We start from the raw sequence: 16,863 nt of genomic DNA, 5'->3' as shown, positions 1-16,863 counted from the left end.
ACACCCCTGTGCAAGATGGGACCGGGCCCCTGTGCACTTTGCAACTGGGATTAAGGTTGCTCACCAGCTGACTCTAAATCAAAGAGGGTATCCTTGATTCTCGGGGGGCAAAGGCGGGCAAAGCAATCAAGGGTCCTTCACTGCAGAAGAAAGAGGCAGGGAAGTCTAGCAGAGAGGCACAGAAAGCACTGGCCCGATGTTGCTCTTTGAATGGGCAGCTGGGGACCCAAGCGAGGCCATGTGGGTGGCCTGTGGAAGCTGAGAACGGCCCTCAGTGGACAGCCCACAAGGAAATGGGAGAGCTCAGTCCTGCAACCACAGGAGCCGGTTCTGCCAGCAACCCACCCAAGCGAGGAGTGGATTCTCCCCCCAGCCTCCTGGAAGGAAGCAGCTGGGTCGACCCCTGGACGTCAGCCTCATGACACCGCGACACTCTGACCTACAAAACTGGGAGCTAATAAATTGGTGCTGTTTCAAGCTGCTAACCTGTTATGACAGCAATAGGAAGCAAATACACCCACCCAACTGCTGGGCTCCACTTGCTGGAAGAACCCTCGAGAATGAATCCCCAGATGATGTAACACAGACCCTCCTCCCAATAGAGCATCTTCCTTCATTATCTTTCAGCAGGGATTGGGGGGCATCCCCCAGGGAGAGGTGATCCAGCCCGCATCACACACAGAGGAAGACTTAACAGAAACACTAGCAGAGATCAGCCTCCTCTGCACATTCCCGCACCCAAATTTAGAGCGAGGCATCTCCATGTTGGGGAGAGCAGCTGAGGGCAAGGGATTAGGGAGCAGGATGCGACCTCCGGGATTGTCACTTGCAAATGGGAATGTTGATATGCCCTTCACACAGCTCCTGTGAAGGTCACAGCTGGACACCTGGCACATCCTTGTGCTTGATAAATGGTGACCAGTAAGGGAAAGTGAGGGTGTCTGGGCAGGAGGCCAAGCTCCCAGGAGCAAGGGTGGTCCCACAGCGGTTCTCCAGTCAGTGAGCAGAAAGGCCTCCCTGCAGGGAGGGGATGGCTGAAACCAGTGGGCTGCCTGGAACACGGCCTGTGCTCGGAGAATGAAGGGAAGAGCCGTGAGAGATGCTCGCTCTGGGTGTCCCTCTTTTCACTGAGTCCCTGCATAGCCAGGGCAACCCCACCATGCCGTAGGTGCCGTAGAAGGCCCTCCCTGGGTGGAGAGGAGCAGAGAACGTGGAGCACAGAGCTTAAATTCCCAACCTGCTTGACCTCCGCAGGCCGTGAGTGGCCCACTGTCCCCACTCAGGCCCTTAGTCAAGGGGCTCCGAGCAAAAACACGGCTGTTGTTGAACTGAAAAAGAAAAAATGCCACCCATACTGTCCAAGAAGAGCTCCAGACAGCTCTGGCTGAGTATGTTTGCTCTTTTATTATTACTTTCCCAGTTAACCGCACCCCTCTTACCCATATGGCAAGAAGAGAAAGGAAACAAAGGGACAAAAGCATTTTGCAGCTAAGGTGTGCGTACGTGCGTGCACACATACACATGTGTGCCCTCGGTGAGCCATTAAGCAAATAAAGCCGCCAGTCCTGCTCTCGGGGTTGGGGAACATGGGGTCCTCCCAGCATGAAGTCCCTCGGTTCAAAGGAGCCCAGAGCACACGCCCCACTTGCACCCCTGCAGCCAGCAGGCCTCTGTTTCAGACTCCAGCAAGTCCTTGTTCAAACGAGCTAGATTCCTTGCGGAACAGGACACTATTCAGAATCTCAGCTGCCCGTCCCAGGGGTGCGTGCGCCAGGAGAAAAAGAAAATAACAACTTAAATTAATACCTTCGTTAACCAGCCCAGGCCGCTGCCAGGCTGGCGGTGGAATGATCGCGGCTGACCTTTGGGCTGGTGCAGAGCAAAGCAGAGAACAGGAAGCCTGTATGCTCCCACAGAAAAATGCAAAAATAAATTTGCAAATAATTTCTAAAGAAGTGGCTAAGCAGCAGGAGGAATGAAAAGATGCTAGTGAGCTTTAAAATTAATCTATGTCTGGCCAGCTCCATGGTCTCATTTTTAAAATGTCTAAAAACCAACTTAATGACTGTGCATTTGAATTCTGCATTAATTTGGACTTGAAACCTTCCCCTCCTCCTGCTTTTTAAAGTAGGAAGGCACAGAGGGAGGGAAGAAGCCCAAATTCCACCCATATGCTGAGCTGCAAGTTACTTTTTAAAAGCTAAATCACACTTCGTGTTCATTGAATTGAAGCAACCGAAACCACTGCTGGACAGAAAGTGTTTGAGGAAAGCACTTTTGTCACAGGGGAAGGTCTGGAAGGAGACGTGGATTTCGAAAATATTTCTGTACAAACCCCAGATTCTCTCTTACTATAGAAAAAGAATCAGTCGTTGGAACGCAAGCAAGGCGACCACAGAATTTCAGACACATCATGCTGAGAATGTACCCCCTTCTTAAATGACATTTTTAGAGCTCTAAAGGCAGAGAGAGGGTTTTAATTGGTATTTTTGGTGCAAAGATTAGAAAGGCAGGTCTGTGGACAGTTGCCAAGGGACTGGGCAAGTTCACTGCTGGGTGAGGCTGGTACCCTGGGGCCGGGAATATAGTGGCCTGGACCTGACTCATCTTTTCATTAAGAAAAGGAACTGAGCTCCAAAGGGTCGGGGGTGTGCACCCCAAGCTCGCCACGTGGCCAAGAGCACTCACAATTTTCCGCTCGTAAAAGGCTCCGCTGCTGTAGGTGGTGGCGAGGGTGGACGCGCACTCCTCCAGGTACCACGGCTTGTAGCCGTTCTCGGTGGTGCTGCTCACGGAAATGGTGTAGATGCTGTTGGTGTAACCATCACAGGAACAGTAGTCGCCCTCTCGCCCGCCGTTCCCGGAGGCCCAGACAAAGATGGAGCCGAGGCCCTGCCGGCCCTAGAGGCAAGGAAAACAGGCTCAGCTCTACAGCCAGAACCTCCCTGAGGGCCTGGGCCCCTCCGTCAAACAAAGAACATGGTCAGACCATCCCAGGCCACCAAGGACCTGGTTTTGTGGACCCTGTCTTGATTTTTTTAATTTATTTTTTTAAAAGATTTATTTATTTATTTATTTATTTATTTATTCATTTATTCATTTATTTATTTATTTATACAAGCGCTGGGTACAGTCAGAAGCACGGGAGGGTGAGAGAATTCACCAGAGTCAGAGCAGGGAGCAGAACAGGCAGAAGGACCGAAGTACACTGCTGAGGGGAGCAGCGGGCGGCAGGAGAGGTCTGCGCGCCATGTGGGACCCTCCTCTGGTGGCTGGGTTGCAGCCGGGGATCGAACTGGTGCTGCAGAGGCTGCGGGCAGCTTTGCAACCCAGCACTCAACCACTGCGCCACCGGGGAGGCCCCCTGTCTTGATTTTAATAGAGCATTTGGACTGTGGCGACAGTCTTTACACTACAGAATCACAGGATGGTGCTGGGGAGAAAGCCCGGAGAGAGGTCTCTGCTTTTCACAGGAAAATCAAGGACCTCGCTACAAGCTAGGCTGCTCCAGTCATGCCTATCATTTCCATGGTAATCACCCACGATCAGAAAGCCCAAATGGTGCCTGCAGCAGAGCTGAGATGAGAGAGGATGGCGGGATATGGAATGTCAACTTTTCTGGATCGAGAGAGCTAGCCCCAGCGGGGGCAGAGAGCAAATCTTCCTGACAACACACTTGAAGAAGCACTCTTCTTAGAGAGCCAACTCATTTTGAAAAGAGGGGTGGGACCATGAATTCTGGGTGAAGAACAAATGAGTAAAAAGGGTTGTGTTCCAGAACGCCCGTGGCTGCTGGCGGCTGTCCTGGGAGACTCCCGGGGTCTCCACCGTGGGAAGTGCTGACATGTCAGATTAACGATGCCAGCCAAGGCCAGCGGCGCCCCTGGTGCGCAGGTTTTTGTTTTCAAGAACATACATGCGAAAGTGAGGCTTTGAAAGACAATGATGGCTCAGGGGCAGGCCTCCACGGTGCCATTCTAGCCCACACCCACAGGATCAATGATTTCTGAGCAAACCAAGGGCTCCTCCCAGCCACAGACACCAGCTGGAGATCGGTTAATCCCAGACCGGACTGAAACTTTGGTCCAAGAGTCTGGATGGAGGGTGGTGCTCAGCCAGTTCTGAGAGTGATGGGAACACAGGTCTCCACACGACTCAGTACCGATGGGGCTGGTGACTCTGGTGTCCTTGCTAAGGGCCCTCCTTTGCAAACATGCATGAAGAAACTGAGGCTTATACACAACCGGCTGGCTTAGAGATAACTTTGAACATAAGTCCACAACACATCCCCCTCATCCTCCCATGCCTCCAAATCTGCAATACCTACAGCGACAAACTGAAGTCTTACTGCTGAATGTACCTGCCTGCTCTGGAAGCCCCACGGGATGCCACTTGGCAGACAAGTGGGCCACAGTTTCCTCCCTTCCATGCCTATTTGTCCAAACTCCTGCACTTCCTCCAGTTCCAACCTCAGGCTCTCCCTGAACCCCACAGGCAGGGTCCTCTTGCTCACCCAGGCCAACTGCTCCAAGCCAACTCATTTTTTCTGCTTTTCACATCTCCAAGGTGGACTCTGCCAAGGGCTGGAAAGAACGGTTACTTATATTTAGCAAAAAAGGTCAAGCTTCTGGAAGAAAGGCACAAAGTACTACAGAAATGGGTGTGTCCATGCATACAACTACCTGCAGGAAAAGAGTCATCAGAAGCTAGTTCCAAGCCACTAAAATCCCAAGGGAAAGGTGTCTAACCCATCAGAACCTATCACCTCCAAGACACTGTCACCTCTAGCTCCCCACTCGACTCCAGATCATTCCAGACAAAAGCGGAATATGCAGGCTTACTGCAGCAGCGGCAGCACCAAGAATGGCCTCAAACAGAGCTCGCCTCCTCCCATGAGTGTACGTCATATTCCAACTCAGCAGCCTCTGGCTGAGCCTGAGACCGTGCATTTTTAACAGGTTCCCAGGTGATGCCAGCGCTGCTGGTCCTGGACTCCACTTTGAATAATAAGGTCCTAAAATGACAAAGGCCAGCATCTTCTGACACAGTGTATTTTCTGTACTATCAGTTCCCACAAGCCTCAAAAGCCTCTTTCCTTTCTGAAAAGTTTTCTGGAAAGAGAACATGGGACTGACTGAGCGGAGGAAATGCCAAGTTCTGAGGTGTCTCAGCTGCTTCTGAGGGCTGTGTTTGACTTTCCAGGTCTTCCGTTCCCAGGACAGCCATAGGATGGAACCACGTAGGGCATCTCACCCCTAGCCATGACCTTGCCTCTGTGTTTAGGAAAGCAACAGCCACAGCCCCAACAAGATGTATTTCAGCATCTTGCCGGGCACTGGAGAAGTCATCCGGGAGCTCAGAGGCACCTTTACGGGAGACCAGCAAGATGCCCAGCATCTGGACGAGGCTGGTTTTTTGGCCACAGTGACATTTAATGTCCCTTCTCAGTGACAGGCCATGGGAGGGTTCACATGGCTCACATTAAACAGATCTTCATGCCAATTATGGCTTCTGAAGTCTCCTACCGCCAAACCACATCATCTACCAAAGATGAAGTCAGATTTTACAGAAAGAGGCCATAAGTGACAAATGGGGTGATGAGGAGGAAAAACAGATGGGGAATGCGGTTGGGTTTGAAATCATCAAATTTCCAGGAGGATTTTCAGTGACAACTTTAGACAGCTGCGATTTAAGGCTCCCTACGTGACATATTTTACTTCACAATGACTTAAAAAAAAAGGAATGACCTCAGTATTTCAAGAAATAGTGACAAGAATGACAGAGAACCACATGGTCCCCTCTGCAATTTCCTCACTCCCCTGACAGCCCTATGAAGCAACGCTGCTCGGCATTCTGATGCAAAGATGCCCTCTCTGCAGCTCCAGACCTCCCAAGTCCTACACCGGCTCCATCTACGCTGACCGAAGTGAACTTGAGAACCTAGAAAATCCTTTGAAAACCACCATTATCTCTTCTGGAAATAGGGGACTCTGTCTTAAACCCCGAAACCTTTAGAAATCATCTCATGGAAATGACAGACGTGCAGTATTAACACCATTTGAAACAGTGTCTTCCAGGCAGAAACCGCGCCCTCTGACTTCCAGCTTCAACTCATTTCTGGGCTGTTTCACTCTCCAGAAGAGTGGGCTCATAGGATCTAGTGGGTGGTGGGAGTTGAGTATAGGGGAGATGAGATTTTTTTTTAATCAGGTAGCCCCTCTGCATATAGTGCCTGACTTGGTCACGCCTGAACCTTCTAGAATGCCCTGGGCCCAGCACCTGGCACAGTTGGGAGCCCAGAAGCTTGAATGAAGCAGTCTTTGCCTTTCCTTGGCATTGTAAGGACTAGGAAGCTGCGTGCCATCATGGAAGTGAGGACGCGCTGTGTGGGTCTGATGGCCCCTGTTCTCCTTTTCACAAGGCGTCTCTGGCTGAGCTCAGCCCTGAAGGACACAGGCAGATGCCCTGCTTTGGTTACTAGCTTCACAGACATTCAAGCCCCAAGTGGTCTCAGGGAGAGGGCGGCAGAGGAAGCAAGCTTGGCTGACTAGTGGAACATTCCAGGAGGAGGCGCAGGCGGCTCACCTGGCTGTGAGGTTCAGGGTGATGTGTCTGTGACCTCAAGTCTAAGGGATGAGGGGAAACAAACCCCAGGTATTCACTAGCCAGGCGGTGGGGGCAGGCATGGCTGGGGGCATTCTAGAGTTGATTATCAATTTCCATAAAAGAAAAGAAAACTAACATAAAATGACCATTCAATATGTCCAGAAAAGCAATCAAATCATATGATTTAGAAAAAGTTAAAAACAAAAAAAGATTGTTTCTTCACGGGGCAGGACTGGGGGATGGGCAGGGGAGACAAAAAAAAGACTGGTACTATTTGATTTATTAACTATTTATTGGGCACAATTCAATGACTATGCACACGGATACAATAAGATAACTTCAAACATATTTTTAAACGCATAAATAATAAAATGGGCCCCTCCTCCACCCCACTCTCCTCTCTCCCGTGGAAGACAGAGGTAGAAATGCGCCCCCAGGCTGCCTATACTTCCTGCCCAAATGCTCGCTGGCCTCGCTGAGCCACACCTTATGCTTTGGGTTGGGATTTGCTGGGCCACCCGGACGCTGACCACAGCTCTGTCTGCTGCAAGAAGCTGTCCTGGCCCAGAAATCTGTCTGACCACCCTGTTTGTAAGAACTGAGTCGTTGCCAGCCCCTCCCGCCTCCCCTTGCCTTTCTGACACACACAAGGTCCCAGAAAGGGTGATCACAGAATGGCCGGCGGGTGGGCCTCGTGGTCAGTGGGCATCAAGAAGGAGCCTGCCAGCCTCCCTACTTCCTCTCAGAAGCTCAGTGGGGGGAAGAAGCACTGAGCTGGATGTTTATTCTGTTTAGTCCCTGGGGAGGTTCTGCTCAAGAAGTTCTAAACTTGCCAGGCTATGTGCTGGCAGGGAGGACCAGACCGAGGTGGGTCTTGAAGGGGGTGGATCCCCAATATGGAGAGGGGGTAGGGGTATGAATGGGGAGAGGGAGCTGGGCTGGATTTGTGCACACCCTGTGATGGCCACAGAAAGCTCCCAGACTGGGCATGTATGTGGGCAGGCGGATTAAGGCCCAGGACTTACCTTCACCCACAAATAACAGGCTAAGTGATCAGACTAAACACCGCCCCCGCCCCCCACCACCACACATTCACCTGCACACACCTGCAGGACCAATTAGGCTCCAAGGCACAGAGGCCAAGGCAGATGCTGGTGGCACTGGAACAGCCATTCCGTGCAGGTGTGGGGCACATGTGGAAAGCTGCTTCCCTGAGCTCCTACGTGGTCTCCCTCACTGGGGTTCTGGATCAACATAGCCTTTCTGGTCCCATTTGGAGCCTCTGCTTTTTAACTGTCAAAACTATTTTCACTATTCCCCTGGACCCCGAAAGTTCCATCGTAGCCCTGGGTTACTCACACCTTTTTAATGCCATACTCGAAGGCCTGTTTCGCCAGTCGGCCAGGCCCGTCCACTGTCTTGCCGTCATCGTCTGGGCCCCAGCTCGCGCTGTAAATGTCGATGTAATTGGGCCTGATGCCCAGAGACTTGGCCTCGACAACATCCGTCACATCCCCGTCCAGCATGCGGATACCTGCAAGCAGAGAAGGAGGCTGAGGTGTTCGCTCATGCTTCCGTGAGCCACAGAGGTAGCACTCCCGGTGCTGGGGTACAGCTGGAGAGCCCCAGGTGGTTTATGGGTTTTTCCAATGTCATTTTGGAAAACTTTCTCCGTGTCAAATGCTGGCCAAAGGGAAAGAATTAAAATGAGGGCCTTCCTAGTAGTGCAAGGGGTTAAGACGCAGCACTATGAAGCTATCCGCAGTCTCTGCAGCACAAATTCAATCCCCGGCCAGCCAGGGAGCTACCCACATGGCGCAGCAGGTCTCTCCTGACTCACCCGCTGCTCCCCTCAGTAGTGTATTTCAGTCAATCCACTTGTTCTGTTCCCCGCTCTGTCTCTGGTGAATCCTCTCACCCCCCACCCCACACACCTCTGGCCTGTACCCCAGTTCTTGTATGCATAAATAAATAGATCTTAAAAAAAAGAGAGAATCGAGAACAGTGTTGGCTTTGCTGCAGCCCCGCCAGAGCCAGCAGCTCCTGGGGAGATGGTGTCCCTGGCAGGGGACACCTGCTTGCAGGGTCTCACCTGGGACCCTTGCCAGCCGGCCAGGATCGAACCAGTGCTGCAGAGGCTGTGGACAGCTTCACAGCGCTAAACTCAATCGCCTGAGCCACCAGGGGAGGCCCAATGTTGTCTTTTGTGCTAAAAGCAAAAATCCATTCACGGAGCAGGAACAAGTAGCCATGCAGGTCTTTCCTCAAAGCTGGTGTCAAGAGACAAGTGGGGATACTTTTGGACAAGTGGGGATACTGAATAGGTTTTAAACAGATTCTTTAGTACTGTGAACGTAAAAATGGACTTCAGAGTGTTTTTCAACTTTCCAGGATGTTGACAGTGTCATTTTTTTTAAAAAAAGAATCATTTCCTTCCTGATTTCATAATTAATTTTAACCTAGAAGCCCATGAGGTGGGGGCATCTCATCCTGTGTGTTCAGGTTGCATATTTCCTGGGAGCACAGTTGCTTCCAGAGCATCTCAGGAGAGGGGGTGAGCAGGTCCACCAGCATCTCTTGACCAGGGGGTCCTCCTTGCCCCTCATTTGGTTCCATGATGATCAGACTCTGCATCCAGTAGGAATGACTGCACCTCACCTCTATCCTCCCAATTCACCCACCCCCATCCAGGGTCTCACCTGGGGAAGGTGGGTCTCCTGCGATGTGTGTGACTGGGAAGCAGGGGGTAATTTGACAGCCACGGGCAGGCCCTGCCTGGATTCTAGTAAATACTTAAGTAGGACTTCTCTGAGGCTCTGCCTCCCCACCCTACATCAGCACTGAGGGGGCCACTCAGCCCCCACAGCCCACTCAGAGTCTCCAGGGCCCCTCCTGCACCAGGCCCAGCTCCCTGTATGTGATGGTGAAATCTTTCATCAAAATGCATTTAAATCTTAGTGCTATTAAAGATATAGTAGAAAGAGGGGCTTTTTCTGAATATAACAATACTTTTTACAGAAAGTCTGGGAAATGGAGAATTACTTGTGACAATATTTTGGTTACTTCTAGGATTTTTCTGTGCCAGCAGCAAGTACTTTCTTTTCAAGTTTTTTTTTTTCCCCCACCAAATTTTACAGAACACTTCCCTTCACCCAGGAAAGGTTTCTCCAAGACGAGATTGTTAATGGTTGCAGCCCCATCCCCAGAGAAGAGACGTCATGAGCCTCTGATGCCCAGTTACTGATAACAATGCAACCCCAGTCCAGGCAGCACTCTTTCTGAGGTTCACCTTACCAAACCCTTAGGCTGCACTGGGAATATTCATTCTCTATCCAAGAATCTATTTCAACAGATATGCAAAAAAAAAAAAAAAACCAACAAAGAAACCCCCCCAAATCCAGAATCTCTGAATGAATATAATTGATTTAAAAAAAAAAAAAGAAAATTGAGGTTTTTTTTTTTCGCCCTAGACTAAGAGTACCAGCTCAAGCGGGAGAAAAATCACAGGAAAGAGATAGCGATTCTCCCCAGGTGCTCAGGGACTTACATGTTATGAAAATTACACCTGTCTGCCCTGTCCATTTCAGCTGTAACTGTGCAGATACCCTGCTGTCATGTTTGACAGATATCATAGGCAAAGCACCCAACCACACACATTTCAAATGATCTTGTTCTCGAATCTCTTGCCAAGCAGAACATGCAGTGTAAACAGATAACTAAATGCACTTTATGATTTGTCAGGGGGAGAAACATCCTACACCCAAAGATAATTTGAAGAAGACGCAACAGTAGTTTTGTGACTTTTTCCAGCCTATCAATTCCTTCTACCCATTTTCAAAGGCTACGGATTTCCCCACGTTTCCCCCTTAGCATCTGGCCTGCAGTCCCCCAACTGTGAGATGAGAGTGTGGGAGTCATCTCAGAGGACCCCTGGGAGGCTGGGTCGGGGAGTAGTGGGGGTGGGGAGAGGGAAGCCCAGGATGTAGCATCAGGGCCTGACACCTAGCAGGGACCCCATGAGGCCTAGAGAGTCCAGCCCCCACAGCCTGGAAATTGTGTCCAAAATCAGAGCTGGGGAAATGGATAGCACAATAACGAGGGGGCTTGGGTGATGGCGAAGTTCATCAGAGTGTGGACTATGTAACCTCAATAATTAATTAATAATAGAAAATAAACAATAGAAATGAACTTAAATCTTGTCTCCTGGTTCTCTATATCTCTTCCTCTTTCTGCCTGCAATGGACTGAATGGTGTGTGCCCCCACCTCACATGTTGAAGGCTTACCCCAATGTGATAGTATTTGGGGTGGGCTCTTCGGGAGGTGATTAGGTGTAGATGAGGTCAGGAAGGGATTAGTGCTTGTATAGGAAGAGCGAGCAGAGAGCTCTCTGGGGTCTGTCTCCATCCTGTGAGGCCCAGAAGTTGGTGTCTGGGAGCCACAAAGTAGGCCCTCAGGGGAATGGGAGGCTGCACCTTGACCTTAGGCTTCAGGCCTGCAGGACAGTGAGAAGCATGTGTCTGTTGTTTAAACCACCAATCGGTGGTATCTTGTGGTGGCAGCGGGAACTGACCAGAGGGGACCTTAGCTGCCTGGCAGGAAGGCCCAGGGAGCCACCTTTGTCCAGGTACTGAAATAGGGCGCTGTGGATCATGGACACAGCTCATGGCTCACTCTGGAGGAGAGGCCAGTGGAACAGAGCTCCCCTTGTGCCAGCAAGAGGGAGAAGGTCACGCCGCAGGTGACCACGCCTTGGCGACCAACTGTGGCCGGCTAGTGACTGCGCATGCTGCATCTCACAAAGTCTCCATTTTTTATAAATCACCATGGTATCTACCCACAGAGGTGCCATACGACAAAAAAGATGACTGGTGTAATGCACCTGGCATGCCGTGAGCCCTCAAGGCACAGGTGGGTGGCTATTTTGACCCCACTAAGCCTCATTTCCCCATTTGTAAAAGAGGCGGTACTAACGTCGCCTCAAGGGGTTGGTGATAACAGTAACCCTTTTACCTTTATTTTCTAAATGTACATTGTCTGATACATACGAGGGTTCGGATGGCACATGCACGTTAGTTATAGTATCTAATAAAATAACGGACTCCCTGGGACCTCCCCTGGTGGCGCAGGCAGTTGGGTGCAGCTCTGTGAAGCTGTCCGCAGCCTCTGCAGTGCTGGTTCGATCCCGGCTGGCCAGCGAGAATCCCACATTGTGCGGCAGACCTCTCCTGTCTCGCCCGCTGCTCCCCTCAGCAGTGTATTTCGTCAGTCTGCCTGTTCTGCTCCCTGCTCTGTCTCTGGTGAATCCTCTCACCCTCCTGCACATCTGGCCTGTACCCCAGTTCTTGTATAAATGAATAAATAAATCTTAAAAAAAAAAGGACTCCCTGAATGCAATGCAGGAGCAAGAACATGACCTGCCAGGGTCCCCACCCATGTGTCCTCCTGTCACTGCCTCCTCCTCACAGAGGAAAGTGCTTAGAATTTTGGATTATGACACTCATTGTCTTTTTTAAAACTACCATTTTAACACAATTGTAGGCATGCCCAAATAATATATTGCACAGTTTTGCTTGCACTAGGAATTAATCCTTTGTTGGTTATGTGTGCTATAAATGTCCTCACCCAGTTGGTGCCTTTTCTTCTCACTTTGTGGGGTCTTGATAAACAAAAGTTCTTAATTTTCATCGAATAAGAACTAATTCCTCGCTGAAGATTAAGGGAGTTATGATGGAGGCCAAATCATTTCTGGGTTGGTCAGCATCGAGTGCAGGGTTCCTTTCTCCTTAACAGGCAGTCACCCCTTAATGGAGTCACCCCTAACCAAAGCCCACATGGACTGTTACATCAGCTCATTGTGCTTTCTCCTTTCTGATGGGTCAGGACAATGCAGTGTGCCCAGGACCTCCGTCTCCAATGCTGTGTCAAAGATGCCAGGGTCAGGCACCAGGGCTCTGGGCATGGAGCACACCCAGTGTGGGAAGGTGGCAGTGAGATGCAGCAAAGGGGAGATAGACAGCAGCTTGCAAGGCGGGATGGAGAGAAGAAGCCAAGAGTTCTAGAGAGGAAGCTCAGCTCTGTGTGACCTGAAGCCAGGGTCTCATAGTCTATGAACCTCCATTTCCACAATATTTAACTAGTGGGGTAGTGGAGAGGACTATATATGTTGAGGCACTGATGCCCAGTTCTGCTGGAGAAATGGCAGCTGCATTCTCTGTCCAGGGCAAGAGACCCTTCTGGCCACCCAGGTAGCCAGCCAACTCTGATGTCCCAGTGGGGACACTTGCCCTCCTATTCCAGGATGTCCCCATGCAAGTTAGAGATGCTGAAATGTTTAACAGGAAGCATTAGATGCCAGAAGGCATCCTAAAATATGTAAAAATGTAGGACCAGAATGATTTCTCCACACCTCACACAATGCTTTTCATCTTGGAAGAAAGTGACGTGCAAGATAGAAAGCATAATGTCTTTAAGTTTTAATGAAGCATCTATTTTCCCCAACACTGACAAGTCGCCAACAAAGAAAAGGTAAATATTTTCAGTAGAAACCTGCTGTTCCAACATTAGCTTTCAGTGCACATGGTGCTCTGGGATGCCAAAACGAGAAGAAAAACAGTCATCATTTCTCAAAAGAAAAAAGAGAGACTCGTTTACCATAAGTTGTCAGGTACAAAAAGAATTCCCCCAAAGACAGTTCTGCACAGAATCTACACCTAGGAAAGAATCACATGGGCTTGCCTCTAATTAAACAAAACAACTGAGCCTTGAAAAACACAGGGGCTAGAGCATCAACTCCCCCCAAGAGTCAGAAATTCACATATGACTTTTGACTCTCTCAAAACATTAGCACTAACAATCTGCTGCTGACCAGAAACCTTAACCATAATGGAAACAGTTGATGAACACATATTTTGTATGTTTTATGTATTCCATACTGTATGACAATAAAGTCAGCTACAGAAAAGAAAACCTTAAGAAAATCCTAAGGCAAGGAAAATGCAATCACAGTACTGCTGGGTAATTATTGATGCTGTAAGTTTACATTGTCTATTGGCAAGATGAATTATCTGTCAGTACCTCCATCAATATTGTCTTTCAGGATATGAGACAATAATGCTAACCCTAGATATAAAAAAAATGAAAAGATAACGTAGAAACAAAATATGTTTACTTACAGGTAAAAAAATTCATGCATGGATTGCCTTCAAAAAAATTTCCAGAATGTTCATTGAAAAAATTCTGCCTAAAGAGGACTTGTACCACATTAAACCTGTGTTCAAGCGGCCACTTCGTGTGCTTTCCTGTAAAACTGCCTGAACCCAACAATATTTTAAATGGTCTGAGAGAACTTGCTGAAATGACTGATTTTGTAAGCTGCTCAGTAAAGTTAAAAATAACACTTTTTTCATAGTGACCTGTCCTTCCTCCCCTCTTGTGACTTCTAGCTTATACTGAGATTTTCCAAACTGTACAGATTTGTACAAGGCATGGTAAACCTATGCACATGCAGTCCAGCCTTTAAAGCAGCACAAGACACAGCCTTTCCCCTAAAAACTTTCCAAGGAAGCTCAATGTCAAAGGCAATAGCAGATCAGAACGTGACTGTATTGGGAAATAGGTCTTTAAAGAGGTAATTAAGCTGAGGTCATATGGGAAGGCGCCCGTGGGGTGTCCTTACAAGAAGAGGAAATTCACACACACCCTGAATGATCATATGAGGACACAGCAAGAAGCAGCCCTCTGCAAGCCAAGGAGGGCGCCTCAGGAGAAGCCAATTCTGCTGACATCTTGATCTTGGACTTTCAACCTCCAGAATTGTGAGAAAATAAATTTCTGCTGGTAAGCCAAAAAAAAAAAAAAAAGGCAAAGGGAAGAACACACCACACCACACCACACCACACCCACACCCACACACACACACCCCAAAATACGAAGTTAACCATCAGCTTGGGCTGTTAACGCATAATAAGGCAGGGGCACGGGCCACGCTGGGCCCACTTTTGTTTATTGGGAAGTAATGTATTTTGCCCTCAGCAAATGAATGGCAATGCAAGAGCAATGAACAGCGGCAAGTAAAATTAGATTGTAGCTTCCTGAGTGTGACAAATAGGCCTCCCCAACAAATTCTGCTCATTAATCCTGAGTTTATTTTAGTAAATCCACAGAGAATTGGTTCTGTTGGGTTTTTCTCCCCCCAGTAAAACTGAGTACATTCTGTTCCATGAACAGCTATCCTGGGCCAAGTGAGGTTTCAACAGTCACTCAGAAATGCTACAGACCTAAAAGGTTCCTGTCATCTCTTATTATCGCCTAAGACAGGAACAGGCCTCTCAGATCTCAGAACATGCCCACATGTGACAACCTCGTTCCACGATCCTCAGGGAGCTGTGGCCTGCAGGTTGTCATTTGCCACTGTCACACGAGGTGCTCGGAGACCAGTGGTAGGCGCCCAGGTCAAGTCTCTCCTGGCCTCCTGCTCTGTTCCTGAGCTCCTGATGGACCCAGTCTATCTTCTTTCAGAGTGCAGAAGCAGTGGTCAGTGGGAGTCCAATAAATCATGGGCATCCCCGCATGAAGCCTGGGTCAATGGAGATGAGGTCAGTCCTAGATTGTGTCTATATTGCATAGATCATGTCTCTTCTTTATTCTGAGACTCACATTTTGGGGGCTCGACTGACCCTGGAGGGGCTGGGTCTGCCACCACAGCTACTCTCCCACCAGGGGATAGTAAAGAACTTTCATGTGCAAACCTGCCAATTCAGGGCCCACACCCCAACGCCCTCTTTTATGGGGGATCCCACACTTCAAGCCATTATCTGCCTGTTCTGATCGCCCCAGGACCAAGTATCAGGGGCTGCCCCAAGACCTCAAAGCCCTGAAATTATTCAAACCAGCCAATCATAAGCCTGCTTTCCCTGCCTTGACAGCTCCATCCTGTAGACACCACAATGAAGGCTTCCACTCACATGTGCCCTTGCTCCCTCTGCCTTCTGGTGAACCCCAGTGCTTCCTGAGGGGCCCGGTATAGATGGCACATCCCTCCTCTGGGCGCCTGTAACAAACTGTCCAAGGACATCATCCCCTCCCTCATCTGTAGGTCTGACCAAGTCTAAATAGCAAGAAAATGACATTTTAAAACTGGCCACTCTTCTTGGGGTTTTAATGGGGCCCTGTTGATTTTTCAAAGAAACAGCTGGAAGAGTCTTAGAAACCTAGATTTGAAATCTAAATGAACTCTCATGACTTTCCTCATTCTCATGACCTTTGCAATGGGGTCAAAGCACCACAGTGAGTGAGAGCTGGCAACTTGAGAGCAGGGTCAGGGCAGCCCACTTCTGAGCCCATGCAGCTCCCACACAGTCACGCCGCAGGTGGGTGGGGAGCGTGGGGAGCCCTGAGGAGTCCAAAAGGCCGAACACGTGTGCAAGCACGCACAGGCTCTGAACTGGCCTCTGCAGGACACAGGAAGGTGGTAAAAATAGGACATCTGCACTACCAAGAACAAAGGTTGCCCCGAGAGCTTGTTATTTAGACTCGAATGTCCGTCATCTAGACTCCACCTGTCTGTCTTTCTGATGTACACCTACTCAGTGTTTGTGAGGGCAATCTCAGGAACTCAGGGTATGCAGATCCCCGTGGAAACAAAAGCCAGTGTCCCCTGACCTCCGGGAAGTGGCTGCAGTGGGGATGGAAGGGCCAGGGGGACAGAGGAGTGAAGGAGATAGAGTCACTTCTTGTCTGTCTCCTTGCCATGCTCCTGCTTAGCCCAGGGATGCTCACACCCAGCAGGCGGGGCCCTTGATAAGAATGTTGGGGGTGAGAGAGGACCCGCATTCCCCAGAGCACCAGCAACTAAGCAGTAGCTACTTATAATCCCTAAATCCCCCCAAACTTCCCAATGCATTTTAAATCCCACTGCAATTGAAAATGCACTTGGAGTCTTTGAAGATTAATCTGCAGCTTAAACTGTTCTCTTAAAACGCTCACAAGCCTAAACTGCTTAATGGAAACACTAATGAGACTGAATTCTGTGACTCTGAATTAGCATAATTAACTAATTTATGGGCCTGGATTAATTTAGCTGTTATGTACTTAACATTTTCATGTTTATGAAAGGAAAAGCATGATTTAGTTCCCCTGATCAAAATATGGAACAAAAGTGCCAACAGAAATCGGCTGTTGGAGTTTTACTTTTCCTTCCCAGAAACAGAGTAAACAGGCTAAAAAGATGCAAGTTCTTTGTGAGGTCTGAGCAGGGA

At 49.2% G+C, this 16,863-nt stretch overlaps 1 protein-coding gene across 3 annotated transcripts in view; it reads right to left on the bottom strand.

The window, feature by feature from the left end:
* The window catches only part of PCSK6 (proprotein convertase subtilisin/kexin type 6), a gene marked incomplete at both ends in the record, with an annotated part of 162,505 nt that overhangs the window by 70,064 nt on the left and 75,578 nt on the right, over positions 1–16,863 (bottom strand). For all 3 annotated transcript variants that reach the window (XM_084253905.1, XM_084253906.1, XM_084253907.1), the window contains 2 exons: positions 2,689–2,901; positions 7,968–8,140. In XM_084253905.1, coding sequence (XP_084110031.1) covers positions 2,689–2,901; positions 7,968–8,140 — 386 coding nt within the window. The remainder of the gene's footprint in view (positions 1–2,688; positions 2,902–7,967; positions 8,141–16,863) is intronic.

This window comes from Talpa europaea (genome assembly GCF_964194135.1).
Source record: "Talpa europaea genome assembly, chromosome: 14".
NCBI classification, from domain to species: domain Eukaryota; kingdom Metazoa; phylum Chordata; class Mammalia; order Eulipotyphla; family Talpidae; genus Talpa; species Talpa europaea.
The sequence above is the reverse complement of the archived record's forward strand: the minus strand, read 5'-3'. Positions and strand labels throughout refer to the sequence as shown.